At 44.9% G+C, this 25,589-nt stretch overlaps 2 protein-coding genes across 2 annotated transcripts; both read left to right on the forward strand.

Annotated features, from left to right (window-relative positions):
- Positions 1–492: 492 nt before the first annotated feature.
- CBY1 (chibby 1, beta catenin antagonist) lies at positions 493–15,165 on the forward strand. The gene is made up of 5 exons (XM_079715706.1): positions 493–576; positions 11,875–11,990; positions 12,920–13,025; positions 13,111–13,229; positions 14,501–15,165. Exons 2-5 carry the CDS (start codon positions 11,913–11,915, stop codon positions 14,579–14,581), a joined length of 384 nt encoding a protein of 127 aa, XP_079571832.1. The 5' UTR covers positions 493–576; positions 11,875–11,912; the 3' UTR covers positions 14,582–15,165.
- A 1,674-nt stretch (positions 15,166–16,839) lies between these two features.
- On the forward strand, positions 16,840–23,268 carry TOMM22 (translocase of outer mitochondrial membrane 22; the record flags this gene model as incomplete). The annotated part of the gene is made up of 6 exons (XM_079714904.1): positions 16,840–16,859; positions 21,085–21,167; positions 21,217–21,371; positions 21,623–21,741; positions 22,209–22,326; positions 22,559–23,268. The coding sequence occupies 6 exons, from the start codon at positions 16,840–16,842 to the stop codon at positions 22,631–22,633; spliced, it is 570 nt and encodes a 189-aa protein (XP_079571030.1). The 3' UTR covers positions 22,634–23,268.
- Between the last annotated feature and the right edge of the window lie 2,321 nt (positions 23,269–25,589).

Genomic DNA, 25,589 nt, shown 5'->3' on the forward strand with positions numbered 1-25,589 from the left:
CCACCAGGAAGGGGTGCACTTTGTTCTGTGGTCTGGGAGGAGGAAGAGGAGGAGGGACGTCGGGGAGAGGCCCATTTTGCGTTTGTTAAGTCCTGACGGTCTCCAGGCAACGCGGGCCGCAGCCACCACTCGCACCTTTCCCACTACAACGGAGGCGTGGCGAGCCTCCACCTCATCCGCGAGACGCTGTTACCACGGCGAAGGCCCCTGTAGGCGGGGGAGACCAGACCCAGGGGTTTGTGGGGAGGATGAGTGTGGTTCCTCGTCCTAGCCTATAGCACGGGGCATGGAAGTCACTCCAGAAGACACTGCCTTTGTGGATTCTATTAAATATATCGGGGGTAGTCCTCAAGAGTTTCTGGTGCTTTGCGTAGGCTCGCGCTGGGGACCGTGGCGTGCCGGGCACCCCTACCTCCCTCGGTGGTAGAGCCCGGCGGGGCTGCGTGTGCGCGTGCGCGCGGCCCGCAGACTGGAGGCCCCCGCGGTCGAGGTCGCGGCGGGCGAGGCGGTTTCTGCTGGGTACCTAGCGGGAAGTCGGGGGTTTCTCTTCGAACCTCGGCTTCTGGGGCACATCAGGTACGTCTCCGAGCCCGGCGTCGCCCCAGGGCCCGAGGAGGGTTGGGACCCCCGGGCGTTCCCCAGGGGACCCAGGGCCTCTCCGCAGCTGGGGCAGCCGGAGGGCGCGGAGCAGGGGGCGGGGGCCGGGTTTACCGCAGGCCCGTCACCTCCTTTATCCAAGTGTGTTTCCTCGTTTGTAAATTGGGGTGGTAATTCCTCTCATAAGTCAGCTGTGAAGGTGACTAACGAGAGCGTGCGAACGAACGTTTGTTCGCTACTGTTAGTTTACAGCCCTGGGTGGGCGTGAACCTGCGTGGCTTATACTTGGTTGGCTCTGAACTCTGAGAATCCGATGAAAGCCAGAGACTGCTTCCTCACCTTCTTGTTAGATTAAAATAAGATAATGTATTTTATGGCCCATTGCAAACTGTAAAGCGTTGCACAGTGTTGAAGTGATTATTGTCATCAGCGCAGAGGAGTAGACCTTATTTGAAGCCCAATTCCACCGCCTTCCCACGGCGTGACTGGGAACAAGTTACTTAACTTCTCTAAGCCTCAGTTTTCTGATCTGTAGACAGGAACAAACTACTTGATCTACTTCTGCCAGGGTTGTTGTGAGCATCAAATGCCACCGTTTTTTAAAAACACTAAAGCACAAAACAGTCTGTGAGTGGGTACTATTGTTATCCTTGGGGCCCAGGGAAGGTACGTTGCAGGGTCCCACTGGGGTTGAGAAGCAGAGCAATGGTTGGAACGTAGAAGCTTTCCTTTGTGCTGAGCCCTTTCTCTCCAGGGAGTTTCACTGGAAAGAAGGCTTCCTTGGGCCAAGGGTACAGCTGGGACCTCTTGGTCCACACTAATGTTCTAGGATCCCAGGATCTCAGCCAGAGTTGTTTGTGGATGAGTGGATCTGACTTAAAAGCGAGTCCAGACCCTTCCTTTTCCTCATCTGTAAAATATTGGTGACGGTGCTTGGCTTAAGTGTTGTGAGAACTAGTGAGGTCACGCGTGAAGTGCCCTCGTTAAAACCTGGAGGAATAAAGTAACTTGGCCAGGGTTTAGCAGGCAACTGAGGTGCAGAGCCAGGCCTAGAACTTGGTCTGTTGTGTCCAGGTGATATGCTCAGGCTTAGTGCTCTTAGCACCACTGTGGGCTTTGCAACAACAGCTTGGCTTATTTTTCCTTCTTCAATTGGTCTCCAAATCTTGGAGGGGCGGGGACTGCTTTTTATCTGGTTTTTTGTTCATTTGTTTGGTTTGTTTTTTCATAAGTAATATATGGATATATTATCATTGTAATAATTCAGTGAATCCAGAAATATATTTCTTTACTATAACTTTATATTGTAACATGAAATTGCCACTATTTGGCTTTTTTTTTTTTTTAACCTTTAAAATGGCAAATTCAGGGAATTCCCTGGTGGTCCAGTGGTTAGGACTTGGTGCTCTCACTGCCAGGGGCCCAGGTTCCATCCCTAGTTGGGGAGTTAAGATCCTGCAAGCTGCGCGACTTGGCCAAAACAAATTAGAATTAAAATTAAAAGTTTTTAAAAATGGCAAATTCAGTTCAGTCAGCCATCCTACTTCCTTTCCCAGATTTTACCACTGTGTGCAGTTTATCCCTCCAAATCCCTTTTATTTAGCGACCTATATTCTCGCTTTTTATTTTCTTTTTGTCTTCTCATGTAAGATTATAGTATACACATTGTTCTGTTGCTTGCTTTTTTTAAAAATTAATTAATTTATTTATTTTTGGCTGCGTTTGGTCTTCGTTGCTGTGGGTGGGCTTTCTCTGGTTGCAGCGAGCGGAGGCTACTCTTCGCTGCGGTGCGCGGACTTCTCAAGCCACTTCTCGTGGCTTCTCTTGTTGCGGAGCACAGACTCTAGGCACGTGGGCTCAGTAGTTGTTGCTCTTGGGCTCTGGAGCGCAGCCTCAGCAGTTGTGGTGCACGGGCTTAGTTGCTCTGTGGCATGTGGGATCTTCCCGGTACAGGGCTCGAACCCATATCCCCCGCATTAGCGAGCAGATTATTAACCACTGCGCCACCAGGGAAGTCCCTCACTTGCTTTCTTAATGTTAGAGTGGTCCATGTACAGCTGTCTCTCTGTCTTTACTTGCCGTCTAGGACTCCCTTATAAGAATGTGCCACGATGTATTTGGCTACACCAACCATTGGTAGGCATTTTGAATTGTTTCTTATTTTTCGCTGTTATCAACAATAGAGAACATTTGTGTGAACACGTCCAATTCTTTCTGGAGGAGAGTTTTTAGAAGCAGATTTGCTGCCCAAAAAGTATGCACATGAAAAACTTTGCTAGCTTTTGCCTAATTGAAAAAATGATAGCATCTTATGTTTCCACGAAGAGTAAATGAAAGTATCTTTTTCTCCATACCCTCACCAGCATTAGATATTATTGAGCTCTTAAATTTTGCCAATGTGATGGATGAAAATGCTTCCTTTTATGATGTACCCCACAAGTTTTTTTAATTTTTAATTTATCTTTTGATTTTTTAATTAAAAAATTTTTAATTTAAAAATTTTTTTAATTTTTAAAACTTATTTTTTTAATTTTTAAATTTTATTTATTTATTTAATACATTTATTTATTTATTTATCGCTTCGTTGGGTCTTCGTTGCTGTGCGTGGGCTTTCTCTAGTTGCGGCAAGTGGGGGCTGCTCTTTGTTCCGGTGTGCGGGCTTCTCATTGTCGTGGCCTCTCTTGTTGCGGAGCATGGGCTCTAGGCACACGGGCTTCAGTAGTTGCAGCACGCGGGCTCAGTAGTTGTGGCTCGTGGGCTCTAGAGTGCAGGCTCAGTAGTTGTGGTGCACGGGCTTAGTTGCTTCGCGGCATGTGGGATCTTCCTGGACCAGGGATCGAACCCATGTGCCCTGCACTGGCAGGAGGATTCTTAACCAGTGTGCCACCAGGGAAGTCTCCCCCACAAGTTATTAATATAAGGATAATTTGGTATACATCTTTAGCCAGCTGACCATGGCTGTGGACCTTGGGAGAATTGGATAACTTCTCTGAGCCCTAGTTTTCTCATCTCTGATATGGACAGGAAAATTACCTTATGGGGTTACTACAGGAATAAAAGAAATTTATGAAGTGTGCCTAGCATTGTGTCCAAACCCTAGTGGATACGCAGGAAGTGATATTAGTTAGTTTTTGTTGTGACCTTTTCTTTTTTGAGTTAAAAATCTTTCTTCCTGGATATTCCCATTTCATTCCTGTTCCACCCTCTGTAGACATAAGATTAACTGTCTTCCCTCTTCCACCCTTTTTCTTTTCTCCAGCAGAAACAATGCCAGGGCTTCCACTGTGTTTTGGATGACATGCTAGCACAGCTTCAAATTCCCTCATCATCTTTGTCCTCAGTACCGTCCTATCCACCACCAAGCTGGAATCATTCTGGTTTGTCCAAGTCCTAAAGTGTTGTGCCCCACCCCAAATGCCATCTTCCAGGTTGTGGGTCTACCGCTGTTTGTTGGGGTTTTTTTTTTGAATTTTATTTAATTTATTTTTTTATACAGCAGGTTCTTATTAGTCATCAGTTTTGTACACATCAGTGTATACATGTCAATCCCAATTGCCCAATTCATCACACCACCACCACCACCACCCCGCCGCTTTCCCCCCTGGGTGTCCATACGTTTGTTCTCTATATCTGTGTCTCAATTTCTGCCCTGCAAACCGGTTCATTTGTACCATTTTTCTAGGTTCCACATATATGCGTTAATATATGATATTTGTTTTTCTCTCTCTGACTTCCTTCACTCTGTATGACAGTCTCTAGATCCATCCACGTCTCAGCAAATGAACCAATTTCGTTCCTTTTTATGGCTGAGTAATATGCCATTGTATATATATACACCACATCTTCTTTATCCATTCATCTCTTGATGGGCATTTAGGTTGCTTTCATGACCTAGCTATTGTAAATAGTGCTGCAATGAACATTGGGGTGCATGTGTCTTTTTGAATTATGGTTTTCTCTGGGTATATGCCCAGTAGTGGGATCGCTGGATCATATGGTAATTCTATTTTTAGTTTTTTAAGGAACCTCCATACTGTTCTCCATAGTGGCTGTATCAATTTACATTCCCACCAACAGTGCAAGAGGGTTCCCTTTCCTCCGCACCCTCTCCAGCATTTGTTGTTTGTAGGTTTTCTGATGATGCCTATTCTAACTGCTGTGAGGTGATACCTCATTGTAGTTTTGATTTGCACTTCCCTAATAATTAGTGATGTTGAGCAGCTTTTCATGTGCTTCTTGGCCATCTGTATGTCTTCTTTGGAGAAATGTCTATTTAGGTCTTCTGCCCATTTCTGGATTGGGTTGTTTGTTTTTTTTTAATATTGAGCTGCATGAGCTGTTTATATATTTTGGAGATTAATCCTGTGTCCGTTGATTCATTTGCAAATATTTTCTCCCATTCTGAGGGTTGTCTTTTCGTCTTGTTTATGGTCTCCTTTGCTGTGCAAAAGCTTTGAAGTTTCATTAGGTCCCATTTGTTTATTTTTGTTTTTATTTCCATTACTCTAGGATGTGGATCAAAAAAGATCTTGCTATGATTTATGTCAAAGAGTTTCCTACGTTTTCCTCTAAGAGTGTTATAGTGTCCTGTCTAAACATTTAGGTCTCTAATCCATTTTGAGTTTATTTTTGTGTATGGTGTTAGGGAGTGTTCTAATTTCATTCTTTTACAGGTAGCTGTCCAATTTTCCTAGCACCACTTATTGAAGACACTGTCTTTTCTCCATTGTATATCCTTGCCTCCTTTGTCATAGATTAGTTGACCATAGGTGTGTGGATTTACCTCTGGGCTTTCTATCTTGTTCCATTGATCTATGTTTCTGTTTTTGTGCCAGTACCATATTGTCTTGATTAGTGTAGCTTTGTAGTATAGTATGAAGGCAGGGAGTCTGATTTCTCCAGCTCCATTTTTTTTTCCCTCAAGACTGCTTTGGCTATTCGGGGTCTTTTGTGTCTCCATACAAATTTTAAGATTTTTTGTTCTAGTTCTGTAAAAAATGCCATTGGTAATTTGATAGGGATTGCATTGAATCTGTAGGTTGCTTTGGGTAGTATAGTCATTTTCACAATATTGATTCTTCCAATCCAAGAACGTGGTATATCTCTCCATCTGTCGGTATCATCTTTAATTTCTTTCATCAGTGTCTTGTAGTTTTCTGCATACAGGTCTTTTGTCTCCCTAGGTAGGTTTATTCCTAGGTATTTTATTCTTTTTGTTGCAATGGTAAATGGGAGTGTTTCCTTAATTTCTCTTTCAGATTTTTCATCATTAGTGTATATAGGAATGCAAGAGATTTCTGTGTATTAATTTTGTAAACTGCAACTTTACCAAATTCATTGACTAGCTCTAGTAGTTTTCTGGTGGCATCTTTAGGATTCTCTATGTATAGTATCACGTCATCTGCAAACAGTGACAGTTTTACTTCTCCTTTTCCAATTTGTATTCCTTTTATTTCTTTTTCATCTCTGATTGCCGTGGCTAGGACTTCCAAAACTATGTTGAATAATGGTGGTGACAGTGGACATCCTTGTCTCGTTCCTGATCTTAGAGGAAATGCTTTCCGTTTTTCACCATTGAGAATGATGTTTGCTGTGGGTTTGTCGTATATGGCCTTTATTATGTTGAGGTAGGTTCCCTCTATGCCCACGTTCTGGAGAGTTTTTATCATAAATGGGTGTTGAATTTTGTCAAAAGCTTTTTCTGCATCTATTGAGATGATCATACGGTTTTTATTCTTCAATTTGTTAATATAGTGTATCACATTGATTGATTTGCATCTATTGAAGAATCCTTGCATCCCTGGGATAAACCCCACTTGATCATGGTGTATGATCCTTTTAATGTGTTGTTGGATTCTGTTTGCTAGTATTTTGTTGAGGATTTTTGCATCTATATTCATCAGTGATATTGGCCTGTAGTTTTCTTTTTTTGTGACATCTTTGTCTGGTTTTGGTATCAGGGTGATGGTGGCCTCATAGAATGAGTTTGGGAGCGTTCCTTCCTCTGCAATTTTCTGAAAGAGTTTGAGAAGGATGGGTGTTAGCTCTACTCTAAATGTTCGATAGAATTCACCTGTGAAGCCATCTGGTCCTGGACTTTTGTTCGTTGAAAGATTTTTAATCACATTTTCAATTTCATTACTTGTGATTGGTCTGTTCATATTTTCTGTTTCTTCCTGGTTCAGTCTTGGAAGGTCATACCTTTCTAAGAATTTGTCCATTTCTTCCAGATGGTCCACTTTATTGGCATAGAGTTGCTTGTAGTAGTCTCTTAGGATGCTTTTTATTTCTGTGTTGTCTGTTGAAACTTCTCCTTTTTCATTTCTAAATTTATTGATTTGAATCCTCTCCCTCTTTTTCTTGATGAGTCTGGCTAATGGTTTATCAATTTTGCTTATCTTCTCAAAGAACCAGCTTTTTGTTTTATTGATCTTTGCTATTGTTTTCTTTGTTTCTATTTCATTTATTTCTGCTCTGATCTTTATCATTTCTTTCCTTGTGCTAACTTTGGGTTTTGTTTGGTCTTCTTTAGTTTCTTTAGGTGTAAGGTTAGATTGTTTATTTGAGATTTTTCTTGTTTCTTGAAGTAGGCTTGTATAGCTATAAACTTCCCTCTTAGGACTGCTTTTGCTGCCCCCCATAGGTTTTGGATCGTCGTGTTTTCATTGTCATTTGTGTCTAGGTATTTTTTGATTTCCTCTTTGATTTCTTCAGTGATCTCTTGGTTATTTAGTAACGTATTGTTTAGCCTCCATGTGTTTGTGTTTTTACATTTTTTTCCCTGTAATTCATTTCTAATCTCATAGCGTTGTGGTCAGAAAAGATGCTTGATATGATTTCAATTTTCTTAAACTTACTGAGGCTTGATTTGTGACCCAAGATGTGATCTATCCTGAAGAATGTTCCATGTGCAGTTCAGAAAAAAGTGTAATCTGCTGTTTTTGTATGGAATGTCCTATAAATATCAATTAAATCTATCTGGTCTATTGTGTCATTTAAAGCTTCTGTTTCCTTATTTATTTTCATTTTGGATGATGTGTCCATTGGAGTAAGTGAGGCGTTGAAGTCCCCCACTATTATTGTGTTACTGTCAATTTCCTCTTTTATAGCTGTTAGCAATTGCCTTATGTATTGAGGTGCTCCTATGTAAGGTGCATATATATTTATAATTATTTTATCTTCTTCTTGGATTAATGCCTTTATCATTATGTAGTGTCCTTCCTTATCTCTTGTAACATTCTTTATTTTAAAGTCTAATTTATCTGATATGAGTATTGTGACTCCAGCTTTCTTTTGATTTCCATTTCCATGGAATATCTTTTTCCATCCCCTCACTTTCAGTGTGTATGTGTTCTTAGGTCTGAAGTGGGTCTCTTGTAGACAGCATATAGATGGGTCTTGTTTTTGTATCCATTCAGCAAGCCTGTGTCTTTTGGTTGGAGCATTTAATCCATTCACGTTTAAGGTAATTATCGATATGTATCTTCCTATGACCATTTTCTTAATTGTTTTGGGTTTGTTTTTGTAGGTCCTTTTCTTCTCTTGTGTTTCCCACTTAGAGAAGTTCCTTTAGCATTTGTTGTAGAGCTGGTTTGGTGGTGCTGAATTCTCTTAGCTTTTGCTTGTCTGTAAAGCTTGTGTTTTCTCCATCGAATCTGAATGAGATCCTTGCCGGGTAGAGTAATCTTCGTTGTAGGTTCTTCCCTTTCATCACTTTAAGTATATCATGCCACTCTCTTCTGGCTTGTAGAGTTTCTGCTGAGAAATCAGCTGTTAACCTTATGGGAGTTTCCTTGTATGATATTTGTCGTTTTTCCCTTGCTGCCTTCAATAAGTTTTTCTTTGTCTTTAATTTTTGCCAATTTGATTACTATGTGTCTCAGGGTGTTTCTCCTTGGGTTTATCCTGTATGGGACTCTCTGCGCTTCCTGGACTTGGGTGGCTACTTCCTTTCCCATGTTAGGGAATTTTTCGACTATAATCTCTTCAAATATTTTCTCTGGTCCTTTCTCTCTCTCTTCTCCTTCTGGGACCCCTATAACGCGAGAGTTGTTGTGTTTAATGTTGTCCCAGAGGTCTCTTAGGCTGTCTTCATTTCCTTTCATTCTTTTTTCTATATTCTCCTCCTCAGCAGTGAATTCCACCATTCTGTCTTCCAGGTCACTTATCCGTTCTTCTGCTTCAGTTATTCTGCTATTGATTCCTTCTAGTGTAGTTTTCATTTCAGTTATTGTATTGTTCATCTCTGTTTGTTTGTTCTTTAATTCTTCTAGGTCTTTGTGAAACATTTCTTGCATCTTCTCAATCTTTGCCTCCATTCTTTTTCCGAGGTCCTGGATCATCTTCACTCTCATTATTCTGAATTCTTTTTCTGGAAGGTTGCCTATCTCCACTTCATTTAGTTGTTTTTCTGGGGTTTTATCTTGTTCCTTCATCTGGTACATAGCCCTCTGCCTTTTCATTTTGTCTCTCTCTGTGAATGTGGTTTTTGTTCCACAGGCTGCAAGATTGTAGTTCTTCTTGCTTCTTCTGTCTGCCCTCTGGTGGATGAAGCTATCTAAGAGGCTTGTGCAAGTTTCCTGATGGGAGGGACTGGTGGTGGGTAGAGCTGACTGTTGCTCTGGTGGGCAGAGCTCAGCAAAACTTTAATCCGATTGACTGCTGATGGGTGGGGCTGGGTTCCCTCCCTGTTGGTTGTTTGGTCCGAGGCAACCCAACATTGGAGCCTACCTGGGCTCTTTGGTGGGGCTAATGGTGGACTCTGGGAGGGCTCACGCCAAGGAGTACTACCCAAAACTTCTGCTGCCAGTGACCTTGTCCCCACAGCCACAGCCACCCCCGCCTCTGCAGGAGACCCTCCAACACTAGCAGGTAGGTCTGGTTCAGTCTCCCCTGGGGTCACTGCTCCTTCCCCTGGGTCCCGATGCACACACTACTTTGTGTGTGCCCTCCAAGGGTGGAGTCTCTGTTTCCCACAGTCCTGTCGAAGTCCTGCAATCAAATCCCACTAGCCTTCAATGTCGGATTCTCTAGGAATTCCTCCTCCTGTTGCTGGACCCCCAGGTTGGGAAGCCTGACGTGGGGCTCAGAACCTTCAGTCCAGTGGGTGGACTTCTGTGGTATAAGTGTTCTCCAGTCTGTGAGTCACCCTCCCACCAGTTATGGGATTTGATTTTACTGTGATTGCGTCCCTCCTACCGTCTCACTGTGGCTTCTCCTTTGTCTTTGGATGTGGGGTATCTTTTTTAGTGAGTTCCAGTGTCTTCCTGTCGATGATTGTTCAGCAGCTAGTTGTGATTCTGGTGTTCTGGCAAGAGGGAGTGAGAGCACATCTTTCTACTCCGCCATCTTGGTTCAGGTCTCTCTACCACTGTTTTTAATCACAGACACACACCAGTAAAACTCTCATGAGCACACACATCTAAATGTCTTATTTATTTATTTACAAGTCATTTATGCATATATTTCTATGCAGTGTATATATGTATTGTAAAGCTTCTAAAGAAGCTTCTAAACTTTTATCATTAATTTTAGTGATGTTAATTTCTGCATCACTGAAAACAGCCCAGAATTTCTTCTTCATTTTCTCATTGAATATATGTCTTGCTAATTGTGATGAATTCCTACTTTGAGTTATCATTTAATGATAGTTGACATATGGGCTTCCCTGGTGGCGCGGTGGTTGAGAGTCCACCTGCCGATGCAGGGGACACGGGTTCGTGCCCCGGTCTGGGAAGATCCCACGTGCCGCGGAGCAGCTGGGCCCGCGAGCCATGGCCACTGAGCCTGCGCGTCCGGAGCCTGTGCTCCGCAACGGGAGAGGCCACAACAGTGAGAGGCCCGCGTACCGCAAAAAAAAAAAAAAAAAAAAAAAAAGATAGTTGACATAAAACCTTGTTTCAGATAGTCTTGATAAATTCCCTCTTTTTTTTGCCAACTTCCTGTTAGATGTGATAAACTCATTACTATTTCTGTCTCATAATGTGGTGAAGGAAGATTTTTATACCTAAGAGTAGGAAAAGTGAGAGCTCTGGTTCTTTCTTGTTGTTCACCTGTGCTTTCATTATTGTTATCATCAGTCTACAGTTTCTTAGAGGGAATCTTTTTTAAGCTATTTGTGTATTACACATTAAAATTGCATAATACATGGGAAGAAATGAACCATGACCCTGCCCCACACCACATACAAAAGTTAATTGCCGATGAGTCATAGTCCTAAATGTGAAAGCTGAAAGAAGAAAATTTCCAAAAGTTAATATATGAAAATATTGTGACCTTAGGCAAAAATTTCTTAAATAGGACACAAAAACACTAATTATTAAAAAAATTTTTTTGATAAGTTAGATCACATTAAAATTAAGAACTTCTTTAATCAAAAAGGAACCAATAGGACTTCCCTCGTGGTGCAGTGGTTAAGAATCCGCCTTCTAATGCAGGGGACACAGGTTTGAGCCCTGGTCCAGGAAGATCCTACATGCTGCAGAGCAACTAAGCCCACGCACCACAGCTACAGAGCCTGCTTTCTAGAGCCCGTGAGCCACAGCTGCTGAGCCCTTGTGCCACAGCTACTGAAGCCCACACGCCTAGAGCCTGTGCTCCGCAACAAGAGAAGCCACTGCAATGAGAAGCCCGTGCACTACAACAAAGAGTAGTCCATGATCATTGCAACTAGAGAAAGCCTGTGCGCAGCAACGAAGACCCAATGCAGCCAAAATAAATAAATAAAATTTTAAGAAAAATGAAAAAAACTTAAAAAGAAACCAATAAAAAAGGAAAAAGGCAAGTCCCAGAAAAGACTTCATTTCTTGAAAATGGAGTATATTTATAAGCTGTTGCCCTAGCTGTGAGTCTTACCAGTGTTCAGGAATAAGTAGGGTCACATGCCTTGCCCTAGAGTGTAAATCTGGTGATGCCAATTTGTGACAAAACTTAAGAGAGGCCAGTTAGGCACTTGCCTGTGGTTAACGTGAACTGTAGAGCCACACAGACCTGCATTCTAATCCTCACTCACACTTAGGACCTTAGTCTTTCTAAACCTCATCTGTCAAATAGGTATAGGAAGAGGAACTAAACAAAGAGTGGTTGTGAGGCCTGAGATATTGCCAAGGTTTTGGCACTATGCCTAGCACATAGTGAGCACTCAGCACATGGGAACTGAGGATTGTTACCCAAGATTGTTAATGGCCACATGATAAGATGTGTGTTTTCATGATTTCCGGTAAGGGGCGCAAGGTCACTGACCCAACCCTTTGTATCCCTGACTTTTTCTGACCCTAGGAGAAGGGAGCATTGACCTTTCCTTCATCAGGCCAAAGATGCCTCTCTTTGGGAGTATATTCAGTCCGAAGAAGACGCCCCCTCGGAAGTCTGCGTCTCTCTCCAACCTGCACAATGTGAGTGTCAGCACGGGGCTCGACCTGGTGTGCAGCGTGACTGGAGCATCGAGCCTGGTTTCTTATGGAAAGTGTGGTCCTCCAGAGGTGTCCTCGTGGGAGGGCATCCTTTTAATTCATATTATTGCTATTGCTGAAAACATTTTTTAACTCCTTTTTGGGAACTATTGTCAGAGGTTGTTGAAGAACCTTAAAAGATAGTCATCCTCTTTATGATTTGGGGGACCAAGTGATGTTATCCAATTTGACTTCACTTTACTTCCAAGACTTGTCCAGGAATCAGTTTTAGTCATGTCTAAGAATCAAATTTATTCTTAAAGGATGATGTTTTGCTATCATTAAGAGCGTTCAGAAGGATATATCACAGCTCCAAAGACAGTTTCTGAGCTCCTTGAGGGCAGAGGGGTTGCATTCATTTCTGTATATCCAGTACCAGTCCTGGTGCAGGGTGGGTGCTCAGTGAGCTGTAGAAACACTGAAAAACACATTAAAGAACAGCTACTACTACTCATTGGGCCTTAGCATTTTATGCCTTTTCCAGGACATACGTAGCTCCATAAGAAACAAATGATAGCTTGGGCTTATTACATCTAAAAAGAATTTTTCACTTTATTCAAAATTTACAGTAGGGTTTCTTAAACTGCTAAGTGCCCTGTAGATATGAAATAATTCAGTTTGCAAATTTCAGCATATATAGCTTTTCCAGAAAATATCTGTGGTATAAAGCTGTACATTTCTTCTCTTACAGTTTAAAAGTTTTGGGGGTACCTTATTTAATTTTCTGACTTAAAAACAATTACTAAATGTGCTGGGTAATGATTATAGAGAAGAAATGAGTTGTTGGGACCATGCCGTTAGCAGAAGAGGTGCTGGGCCTCGAGCCCCTGTGCTCCGGCCTCCCAAAGCCAGCATGCGCGTCTCCCCCACAGTTGGATCGGTCGACCCGGGAGGTGGAGCTGGGCCTTGACTATGGAACGCCCACCATGAACCTGGCCGGGCAGAGCCTGAAGTTTGAAAACGGCCAGTGGATAGCAGGTGGGCTGCATTTCCTACCATTTTGCCCAGCAAGATGGTGGAAGGAACCCCCTCCTAGTGACTGCTGCTTGTGTCCTTCCACCAGATACAGGGGTTAGTGGAGGTGTGGACCGGAGGGAGGCCCAGCGCCTCCAGAGGCGGAACCAGCAGCTGGAGGAAGAGAATAATCTCTTGCGGCTGAAGGTGGACATCCTGCTGGACATGGTGAGGAGGGTGGTGGGGAGGGAAGCCTTGGCTTTCCTTGGGCAGGTCCACTGCAAATCCTTTCAGCCAGTCCACACCTCTCGAGTGCCAGTTTGCTCAGGTACATTGCTGTGAATCCAAAGATGCAAAACCAAACCAGACACAGTCCCCACCCTCCAGGGCTCCCAGTCTAGTGGGGAAATAGACAGTAAACATAGTGACAGTGCCTCATGGTAAGGGCAGTGATTAAAGTCTGTCCGGGGCCTGGCATCCACGCATGCGAGAGAGAGATTCATTCTGTCCAGTCAGGAGGATGTTGCAGGGGAAGGGATATTTGAGCTGAATGTGGAAAGATAAAGGTGGGAATGGAGGCTGGGATGAAGGCATTCAGGAAGAAGGACAGCCTGCTCTTGGCTGGGCGAGGTCCTGCACCACGCAGCCATTAGTCAGTGCCCCGTGCAGGCCTGCCGAGGGGCACTCTCTGCATTGGCATCGGTTTCCTGTGGCTTTTAGAAACCCAACAACCTGTTGAGCCTAGGGCTGTGTGTGACGGTTGGTTGAGAGGCAGCAGAGCACACACTGCAGTGGTTGAGAGCATGTGTCTAGAGCTAAACTGCCCAGGTCCCTGGCCCAGCTCCACCACTGGCTGTGTGACCTCAGGCAAGTTACTTAACTGCTCTGTATCTGTAAGAAACGTAGTATCTTCAGCAATAAAATGATCACGATAGTAGGATCTACCTCATTAGTGAGGTAATAATATAAGCAAAGCTCTTGGAATAGTGTCTTGCTCAGGAAGTGCAGCTCTTCTGTTTCACAGTAAGCTGACCTCTGGAGTTTGTATCTCTCCGTCCCTGCCTGGAGTGTCTTCCACCCTCCCCTCTAAAGACCACTGAAGGATTCTGATGCGGGAAGTGGCATGCTTTTTTAAACATTTTTATGTGAGCCACGACTCAGAAGCAATTTAGACCTTAGTCCTTTAACCTTAAAATCACCAATATTTGCCTTTTTCATCCCCTGAAACCTGGTGTCCTTCGCGCAGTGAGTGCCACGCAATCCTAGGTGATCAAAACTGTTGATAGAATGGTTGGTGAATGTTCTTCAAGTGCTTGAGGCCCTGGGTCATCAGGACGTTACTTTCTGCCCAGTTACCAAGGGGTTCCCGTCGTGGAGGCTGCCGGCTGCGTTAAGGGAAATGCCGTGGGGCTTCTCCCAGCGCGCAGGGCTGGCCTTGCCAACCTGAAACGTAGCCCAGAAAAGTCCTTCTTTATAACGGTTTGCTGCTCTACTTCCAGCTCTCTGAGACCACTGCCGAATCCCACTTAATGGAGAAGGAGCTGGATGAACTGAAGAGTGTCAGCCGGCGGAGAAAATGAAGACCCCAAAGCCACCCGTTAGGAGCACAGGGGGAAACCCATTCATCAGAAGAGGAGGATGTGGCTGAGGGAATTTTTAACCAAACTAGTGGATTAGGTCCTGGGAGAGAGTATCATATAATGGGGCCAAAAGGCACTGGCCCCCTTAGGTTGGCAGTAGGAAGGTGACAACGTAGTGGATTCCAGGCCAGTCCTGTGCTTCACAGCACAGGGAGGCCCCCTCAGGGAGGCCTGGAGTGATGGAGGCCTTTGGGTGTTCTCCAGTTACTTAACACACAAATGCCTGTGGCCCAGGCTCACCCTCATCGGACGGAGTTCATCGTATCATCCCCTCACACTGTTGGGTGTGGTGTGGCATCAGGTGTACAGAGCCTTGTTGTTAGGGGTCTCAGATAAGAAGCTATCCTGGTTCTCTGCCCTTCAGGCCACTCTCTCCCTCCTTTAAAGAATACTCGTTCCCCAAATCCACAGCCTCCTCTGGCTTCAGCTTCTCAGCAGCAAGCGCTGACCTCCCACGGCAACACTATTTTTTTGTGCTACTTTCCTGTTTATCCTTCTTTTGTAAATTAAATGATGTTCTATAATCTCTCTCTGGCCAAAGTGACTGAAAAAAGAAACATCAGTTCTTGAAGAAGTAAATAATGGAGGCTGGGTTCTAAGCTTCCGATGCTCCATCCAAAGACAGAACTTTTAGGTTGTGGGGGAAGGTCACCGTTGCAGAAGAAGCATTCCAGCTTCCTGGGTGTTGGCAGAGGGTGATCTGGAACAGAGCAGTCTCTCTGCTCAGATTCCCCTGCCTTCCTCTTTCGGGGTGTTGGAACTAGCCTGGACCGGGCAGGGACCGAGTGGTTGGGATGGGGGCCTGGTTTTCTGGAGTGGGAATCTGTGTCTTCGAGTGAGCTGGGCTTCTCTGGCTGGGGGAGGGAGCCAGCCAAAGGCAGTAAGAGGGAGTCGAGCTTCCAAAGTCAAGGGGGAAGGCACTGAGGGTGGGGACACAGAGCCCCAGGCTTTAGACCAGGGATGGCTACTAAGGCCAGAACACCTGTTACCCACCTGGATGGGGCTCAGGGTGTTGCTCACACTCTCATTTCCTCCACTCAGCCCTGTGGAGCAGGGCCTCTCAGTCAGCTTGCCTATTGGCAGACAAGGAAGCAAACCCCAGGAGGTTCAGAAACTGGTCTAGGATCAGACAGCGGAAGTGTGGGAGCCTGCTGATTCCCAGCCCACATTGAAAGAGGGGAGCTGGGTTGGGGGCTGCCTCAAATGGAGGCTGCTGTGCGTAGGCCATCCTCAGGGCCAGCTCCATGGGGGATGGATAGAGAAGCATGATCTGTAGCCCCAGCCCATAACCTTCCTTCCTGATAATAGGAGAGACTAATTCAGAAGACATTGGAAAAGGATGTTATATGAGGGTGTAAATCTTCAGGTGCAGATAATAGGCGCAATTGAGAGTTTGCTTATTCCTAGACCAGTATCATTAGCAACCATTTACCCTGCACCCTGGATACCAGACAGCTGTAGATGGTCCCCCTGACTTATGATGGTTCAACTTAAAATTTTTAGACTTTATGGTGGTACAAAAGTGATACACATTTAGTATAAACTGTACTTCGAATTTTGAATTATGATAGTTTTCTGGGCCAGCAAAATGCGATACGATGCTCGTGATGCGAGGCAGTGACAGTGAGCTTCAGCTCCCCATCAGCATGCAGTCACGAGGATAAACAATCAACACACTTAAAACCAGTCTGGACCCAGACAACCACTCTGTCTTTCATTTTCATTTCAGTACAGTATCTGAAAAATTACATGAGATATTCAACACTTTTTGTAAAATAGGCTTTGTGTTAGATGATTTTGCCCATCTGTAGGCTAATGTAAGTGTTCTGAGCACATGTAAGTTGGCTAAGCTACGATGTCTGGTAGATTAGGGGTATTACATGCACTTTCGACTTATATTTTCAACTTATGATGGGTTTATTGGGACATAAACCAAAGAAGGGCTATATTTCTAATTCTCATGAGAATTTTTCAAGTTTGTTATCGTCATCCCCTGCTTTTAGATGAAGAAACAAGCCCAGCAAGGTGATACAGCTGGGAGGGAAGGAGCTAGGACTGAAACCTTTGGAGTCAGGAGGGGCACGTTTGGTTGTCATAGTGATGTGGGTCCTGGTCCCCTCCGTACCACCACTGGCACCTGAGGGGGCTGCAGCTGTGTGGGACAGCTCTGCAGTGAAGAAGGACTTGTATTTGGGGTGATGAGGGAAGAAAGCCATTGGTGAGTTTCAGCAGAGGAATGCTATGATTGACTTAAAAAAAAAAAAAAAGATCCCTCTGGCTTCTGTGTGGTCAGAACAGACTGAAGAGCTCAAGGCTGGGAACAGGGAAGTGGCAGTAGAGGAGGTGAAGTGGTCAAATTCTAGGCAGGAATTGAAGGTAGAGCCCACCATCAAATTGTAAGTTTGCTGATGGATGTGGTGTGTGAGCTGAGTCAAGGATAATCCTATTAATGAAAATATGTAAGAAATAGGAAAAAGAATCAGCTATATGTCACCACCCTAACCCTTGTTGTTTTTTTTCCCCCCCAATGAAATGCTATGTACTTTCAGGAATTCCCTGGCGGTCCAGTGGTTAGGACTCTGCACTTTCACTGCTGAGGACCCAGGTTCAATCCCTGGTCAGGGAGCTAAGATCCTGAAAGCTGGGCAGTGTGGCCAAAAAAAAGAAAAAAAAAAAGCTACATACTTTAAAGATTTACCTTTTTGTCCGATACATCTATTAGGTTCTGCCTAAAATACTTCCTCCTCAAAGCCTTTATTGACCAAATCTACTACTTCTGGGGGCACCCAAGTAAATAGTGCTCTCTACTTGAACTTATCATTTGTAATCACTACAGCGGTTTTGTAAATTTCTGAACTGAGTGTCAGATAAGGGAAGAACTGTTACTGAAGAGCTGAGATTGAAAGTCCTGCGGGTGTGAGGGAGGGAGTGCAAAACAATCAGAGGAAATCTTAACAGTTTGAGGCTTAACAAGGGGATCCATATGCACAATTGTACAGATATGGGCTAACGTGTATGTTTTATTGCGGGGGGAGTACTTACAGCTTTTGTAAAATTCTCAAAGGGATCTACGCCCCACACCGAACCGAACTGAGTTAGGAGCTACTACATTACCAGTTTCACATTGTGACAAGACAGGAACAAGAAAGGTGGAAACCATGGACTTGAGGGATAGGGAATGAGAGGAGCTGGGGGGTGGGTTTCTAGAGCACATCATCATCATCCAGATGGCAGAGTCAGCTTTGTGCCCAGCATGGGACCTTATCACTTACGTGATGGCACCCTTACTTGTGCCTCGATTGAGGCCCCTGGGCTGGCATCAATCTTACCATATGTCTTCTTTGCTGCCACTGAGCATTTCCCCTTGAAACCTTCAGTGAAGGTTTCCCTTCTTCATCTCCAGCAGCTCCTCCTCGAATCTCTTGGATTTGGGAGAAGAAGGTGCCCCGCCCTGCCCCTGACCTTTTTTGGGGGATTTTCTGGGGGATAGTTGTTCTGTTTTTCTTGTTGTTGTTATTACTCTGATTTTTTTTTGCTTTTAATTAAATTGTTTTATGTGGCAAAACTCATAACATAAAATTTACCATCTTAACTATTTTAAAGCATACAGTTAAGTAATATTAGTACATTCATTCTGTTGTACAGACATCACCACCACCCATCTCCATAACTGTTCATCTTGTAAAACTGAAGCTGTTGTATACCCATCAACAACTAACTCCCCATCTCCTCCTCCCTGCCAGCCGCTGGCAACCACCATTCTACTTTCTGTCTATGATTTTGACTAAGTACCCCCTGACCTGTCTGATTCCACAGGGCTCTGTCTTTCTCACTTTGCCTTTTCTGGATCATCGCATCTATTCCTAAGGTTTGAATACTCTGCATGGCATGATTCCCAATATTTTTTCCTATCCTTTGACAATTTTATAAACATTGAAAGAGCTCTTTCAGCCTTAAACATGGATTTTTAAAAAAAAATCATGTACTATTTGTGAATATAAACAAAATTAATTGGTCAAAGTTTTCCAAAAACTTCTTCATATTAGCATTGTGACTTTCCACTTGGAGATGTCGATGGAAAAAAAAAAAGATTAATCAGTCGATCTAAGAAAGAAATGGAGGCTTTTATTTGAGCCAAATTGAGGATTATAACCTGGAGAAAGCCTCTCAGAAAGCTCTGAGAATTTTTCCATCTGTTAGAGGTCAAAGCACAGTTATATAAGTTTTTGAGACAGAGTGCTATATGTTAAATGACGTATTATTGACAATTTACACAATCCAGACCTATGTGTACACAGGGAGTAGTGGGTCATGGGTCATCATGGCCTTTTACAAGAAGGAAGGTTGTCTCCTAAGGATGTCTGGTTAATGCAGGTGCACAATACACACTAAAGGGGAGGGAGGAGGCCCAAACAGGCAAAGAAAGATTTTATGTTTAAATTTTTCTTGTCTTGCCATAAAATATGAATTTTATTTCATCAGAATCAATGATGTCTGTAGTTTCCACATAAGACTGCCTTCTCTACCCTTCAAGAGTGTTGGTCTTCCAGCATTTCTTAAAAGAGCCCATAAGAGAATCAAAAGCCATTGGCATTTGATTGCCCTTGCATTTATGTAGAGCTAACCTGTTACTAACTCAGGTTCAGCTGCTCACTGCTCGAAAGCCAATACTCAGACAAGTGTTGGTTGGAAAAGAAAGCTTGCTTTATTCAGGAGGTCAGCAACCTGGGGAGAAGTCAGACTCATATCCAAAAACCAACTCCAAAGATTCTGGGAGAATCATTTGGGGAGAGGGTCAGAGTCTTCCTTATCTTCCACTGTGTGCAGACTTTCTTCTGATTGGTTGGTGGTGAGGTAACAGGGCGGTGCTGCAGGAATCTTGCTCTCAGCCTGAGTTTACCATCCTCCACCTGCGTGGGGACCTTAGTTCCTGCAGAAGAACCCAAATGTTATGTATATCTCTTGAGGAGGAACCAGGATCGCTGCACTCTTTCTTGACTGCTCCTCTGTTTCTGCATTCCCTCCCTTCCCTGATTAGCAACTGTTTGAACCTGCCCTTTGGAACTCAGGGAAGGTCAGGGAAGCTGAAAGAAGCCTATTTCCTACAAACAAGAAACAGGGACAGGGAAAGGATTTGTACCCGGGAGGGACACACAGGGTCCTGCTTGGTTTCAAGCCTACTTTTTAAAAAAATTTAAATACATGCAAAAAGTATAATTCATAAATGTACAGCCTGATGAATTATCCAAAATGGGCATACCCATGTAAATACCACACACGTCAAGAAATAGAACTTTACCAGTGCCCCAGAAGCTCTCCTGCCTTCCCAAATATTACCTCCTCTTCCTCCTCAAAGGGAATCACTACGTTTCTCACCATAGATTGGTTTTGCCTGTCTTTTAACTTTACCTAATGGAATCAGACAGTAGGCACCCTTTTGTGACATGAAGACTTTTTGTAGTTAGAGCTGCCCTGTCCAAAGATAAAGAGGACTGAGGACTCTATCTGGAGAAAGTGCAAACCCCGCCCCCCCTCCCCGGAATATGTAAGCAGAGGACGTCTCTCAAGTATCAGATAAGGATCGGGACTGTCCAATCCTGAGATTCTTCGGTTCCATGGTCAGTTGTCTAAAGAGGTATATCAAATCACCCTTGTATTAATAACTGTGGGACACATTATAAAAAGGAGCATTTTCATCCATCATATGAAAATATGGATAATACCTAATGCTGGGGAGGGTGTGGAGAAAAGGACACTTCCATTTACTATTGTGAAAGTACGTGATATAATAATTCCGAGGGCAATTAGCTAATACCTACCAAAATTTTAAACGTTCATACTTTTTGGCCAGCAAACCCACATCTTGAAATCCATCCTCCAGAAATACTTGCAGCAACCCTGTACTGTACCTCAATCTCCTCATTTCTAAAATGGGGACAATAGGGATTTCCCTGGTAGTCCAGTGGTTAAGACTCGCGGCTCCCAATGCAGGGGGCGCTGGTTCCATCCCTGGTTGGGGAACTAAGTTCCTGCATGCGGCATGGCCCGGCCAAAAAAAAAAAATGGGGATAGTAGCACCTCAGTGGGTTGATGCAAAGATTAAATGAGCGCCCCTCCCACCCCCGCCCTTCGTACGCACAAACAGTGCCTGGTACACACTCGCCTTTGTTTTGTACATTGGGACTGTTTACTTGACGTTTTCCCAGAAGACCAATAAATCTCCAAATCTCTAATTTACTCCTCCCAAACACAGCCCTCAGGGAAATGAAACTGGATTCGTGTTTGTCTACGTGTGATCTCTGGGAGGCTTGTTAAAATGCAGATTTTCAGGCTCACCCTAAGCCCACAGAACAGAATTACCGCTGATGCACCCCGATTCCGGGCTTTAATAAGTTTCCCACGTGTCTCACGTTCTCCGACCTCCCGGCCGCCCTTTGCTGAAGGCCGGTGAAGCCCGCCTACCAGAGGGCGGCGCTCTTCCCCAGACCTCCAGCCTCCGGCTCCCGGAAGGGCGGCTCTGTCCGCCGTCGGCGCCGCACTCGCCTCTTCTCTTCCGCTTCCGGTGTTCCCCACAGCCATGGCTGCTGCCGCCGCGGCCGCTGCCGCCGCGGCCGCCGCCGCCGCCGCCGCCGCCGCCGGCCCTGGGGTGCCGCTGTCCCCGGACGAATTGCTTCCGAAAGGTGATGCTGAGAAGCCTGAGGAGGAGCTGGAGGAGGAAGACGACGAGGAGGTACTGGGCGCCGCGGGGCGGAGCGGGGCTGGGAGGGTGCGGGCGGGGAGCGGGGGTAAGGGCTCCGCGTGCTGCAGGAGCGGGATGAAAGCGCGTCGCGGAGCCTGGAGAGTCCGAGCAGAGGCGTCTCCGGGAGGCGGGGTGAGGCCCCGCTGGGGCCGGGGTGCCCTAGCTCCAGGGGACCGGCATGTCCCGGCGTCGGGGGGTGGTTACCGCTGTTTCGGCCCATATCCGCGCCTCCTCCACCACAGTTAGATGAGACTCTGTCGGAGAGACTGTGGGGTCTGACGGAGATGTTCCCCGAGAGAGTCCGGTCCGCGGCTGGAGCCACTTTTGATCTCTCCCTCTTCGTGGCTCAAAAAATGTACAGGTAAGGGACGAGGGCAAAGACATTGGGGTGTGCTGGGTTGACTGAGGTGCCCTGAATGAACACGGGCTTTGGGAGCAGCAGACCTGGGTTGGAGGCCAGCCCGCCAGCTAGATCACTGAGTGACCTTGGACTGGTGCTACTTTAACCTTTCTTGGTCTCTATTTCCTCGTCTGTAAAGTGAGGATTCTTATTGGGCAGGGTCGTTGTGAGGATCATCTCAGATTATGTGATATAATTAATGTATAAGTAGCACTGTGAGAACTCAGGAGAGTGTTCAGACTACTCTCACTAGATGTACAGTCCCTGGAACTGCTCCTCCCGTTTCCGGTGGGAGTACAGGCAAGAGTTGGGTAGAACACGCTTACCAACAACACTGGAGTGTGCAGGGTGAGAGATTTGGTTACTAGTGAGTTCTCGGTGAAGCTGTGTATTTTTGTCTTGCCATCATGCTCATGCTCCCTCTGCAGGTTTTCCAGGGCAGCCTTGTGGATTGGAACCACTTCCTTCATGATCCTGGTTCTTCCGGTCGTCTTTGAGACTGAGAAGTTGCAGATGGAGCAACAGCAGCAGCTGCAGCAACGGCAGGTGAACCCAGACCCTGGGCTTTTTGCCAGTAGTGGATACATAAGTTGTTTATTGCTCCAGCACCTAGGTAGGGCGGTTAATGTGCCGGTAGGGATTGGGATCCGGCCCACACTCTTTTAGGTGCCTGTGCTCTCAGCATTGTTTTCATAGACCTTGTCTGCCTGGACAGGTATGATGAAAATGAGAGCCCTAGGTCTGTACAATGCCTTACACCCCTCCTTTTCTTTTCCAGATACTTCTAGGGCCTAATACAGGGCTGTCAGGAGGAATGCCCGGGGCCCTACCTTCACTTCCTGGAAAGATCTAGATTGTTACTGCTATGTTTGGCCTGTCTTGGTGGGAGAAGTTTGAAAATTCAATAGTGTTTGAACTGCTGATTATTGGATTTTTTTTTTTTTTAAACTTTGGCACATTGATCTATCTAAACCTGGGGGGGAGAATTCTCCCCACATTGTCTCATGGAGAGACTCCTCACTTGCAACTGTGCCCTCCATGCTCTCCTGACTTATTTCTTCTGTCCTCACTCTGATACCAGAGTGCAGCAATGCAGACGGTTACTCCAGCTCCGGCCATCCCACCCCTTTCACTAAATTACTTCTGACGGGAGATCTCCTCACTATCCCATTGTGGGGTAGGAACTGATGCCATCGGGAAGGATGTGCCCCTGACCATTAACGACTGTTTGGTTTTTAAGAATGGGGATGTTGGGGAGGGACGTGCACACGAGATAAAATGCAACAGCTGTGCTGTGAATTTCTGTGTATGTTGGAAAGGATGGAGGGAGGGCTGGCAACAGCTTCAACCACAAGATGGGGACTGTGGAGGACAGAGCAGGAGCTCATTTCCTCTGCATATTTTGGCTGTTAGACGTGTGTGTGTCTAAAAGAGAAAAAAAAGTCAGTGCTCACTTTTTCTATTTAAATATTAAAAAATGATTCCAACCAAAAATGTCTTGCAAGTGCTCGTCATACATACCTTGAAATTATTTAGACCATTTTAGAAGGGCAAAGAAAACTGCCCCTCACATTTTCTCTCACCTGAGCCAGCACCACTGTTTAATACTGACTGATCCCTAGGCCCAAGTTAGTTAAATTCCCAGAGGTAAAAAAAAATTCGTTTTTGACCAAGAACCTCTCTGAGTTCAGGCAGTCAGTTTCAGATCCACCAGCAAAGGATTGGGTCCATGTACTTGCAGTCTACAATGACATTATACAGTTATAAAGGGGGAATCCAGTAGTTAGGACTCTGTGCTTCCACTGCAGGGAACACGGGTTCGATCCCTGTTTGGGGAACTAAGATCCCACATGCTGTGAAGCTCGGCCAAAGGAAAAAAAAAGAAAAAACAATAATTATAAAGAACTTGTAAGGAATGACATAGTATTGCTATCTAGTCTGGGGATAGGGAGGTTTCAAATAGAACATTTTGGGTTTGTTCTTTTTGAAAATACAGTTGACCCTTGAACAACACGGGGTTAGGGGAACCCTCCTTGCAGTCAAAAGCCTGTGCATTTCTTTTAAAAATCATTGGCCCTCTATGTGTCTGCTGTCCAACGAATCACAGTTCATGTGGCACTGTATTATTTCTTGAAAAAAGTTCACGTGTAAGTGGACCCACAGAGTTCAAACCTGTGCTGTTTGAGGATCAGCTGTAATTGCAGATGAGCTATTGACAGTGAATCCAACTGTAGCCCTATCTTTGAAGTTTGTTTACATTTTTCCACTTCACACACATTTTTATTGGCATTGTGCTAGTAACAATACTAAGTCCTTTATGTGGGTTGCTGGAACTATACTATACAATTTAGGAGGAGGTAGTAGTCTCATTTTACAGAAGAGGAAAACAGTCCCAGAAAGGTTAAGTGATCTGTTCCAGGCTGAATAGAAAATGCCTGATCTGAATTCAAATCTAGGCAGTCTGGCTCGGAGTCCTGCTATGTACTTGGTGCTGGGGCCTCCCAGGTCCTCTGTGTAAATGCATACTCTTCTACCTGTTAACCAGGGAAGAATAGTCACTTGTCAGTGAAGAAAACTTGTACTTAAGATTAGGGTTAGGGTTCTTCATACTGTGGAGCCTAGTTTTTACAAATTAAATCGAAAAGTGTCTCAGGCTTTTTTTGAATCAAGTCCTACTTGGTGAGCATTTTGTCTGGATTTTTGAAGTGAGAGGTCTGGCCAAAGCACAATGTCTCTAAAAGATGACTTATGGTGGTAGTGAATTCCTTCCAAAGCAGCATTATACTAAACTACACTTTTTTTAATGTACATAATTATAGAATTCAGACAGATGAAATTTATGTATGGAGTTTTCCATTTTTAATATTTGGTTAAACAAAATACATCTTTTGTAAACAAACCCAGCACAAGGCCAACAAAAAGGAATAAAAGCAAGAAAAACAAAAAGCCTAGGGTTGCCCCTTACTGGGCATCAGGGTCAGGCCTGCCCCCTTTCTTAAAGGAAGTGGGGCTTTTTGCCCTTGGGCATCAGCATAGGTCCCTGTTCCTAAGCACCAGAATTGGATATGAACAGAGAAACCAGCCCTGAAATGTTTTAAGCGTCTTTGCATATATCCCACTGGCTCATGGACTCCAAGTGCATGGGGACTCCTTTGAAGTGCCATTTGCACAGGCCCAAGCAGATTGGTGGTGAGGAGTTTCCTTCTCCTCCCAGGAAATGGCTTACATCACTGACAGTGCCAATGGACCCAAGGTCCTGCTTGTGACAATGAGCAAGGTTGGCTGTAACTTCTGGCTGGTGGTGGTTGGAATGTCATCGTGCAGGGGCGAAGAGCTCCCTGTGGTGCCAAGCAGGTCTGGTGTAGAAAATGGTGCAGGAGAGAATGCGGCCACGGGCTGGGAGGGTATAATGCAGTTGCCTCTTGGTGGCCTCTGTTACTCAGCATAAAAAACGGCCTTGTTGGATTGAAGATACATGTGCAGAAAAAGTGCTGGTGTAAACATGCACTCCAGTCACAGTGGGGAGAAAGCCTCAGCTTCATCCCGTTAAGCTTGCTCAGGCTGGACATGCAAGCCCCAGGCTGGCTCTGCTATTGGAGAGGTCTGGCCAGTGGGGCGGCTCTCAGACCTGCCGAAACCACTGACCTGTGAGGGCTGGACAGGCCATCCTTGCCTGCCCACCTGTCCTGAGACAACCACAGTCACTGTGGTGACAGGCGGTGTAGTATTACCCTTACTTCTCCTTTTGTTTTCTCAAGTTACGGGGAGAAAAGTGGCCTACAACTATTTAAAGAGGTAGGGGACGGGTC

Source organism: Hyperoodon ampullatus, assembly GCF_949752795.1.
Source record: "Hyperoodon ampullatus genome assembly, chromosome: 11".
In the NCBI taxonomy this organism is placed as follows: domain Eukaryota; kingdom Metazoa; phylum Chordata; class Mammalia; order Artiodactyla; family Ziphiidae; genus Hyperoodon; species Hyperoodon ampullatus.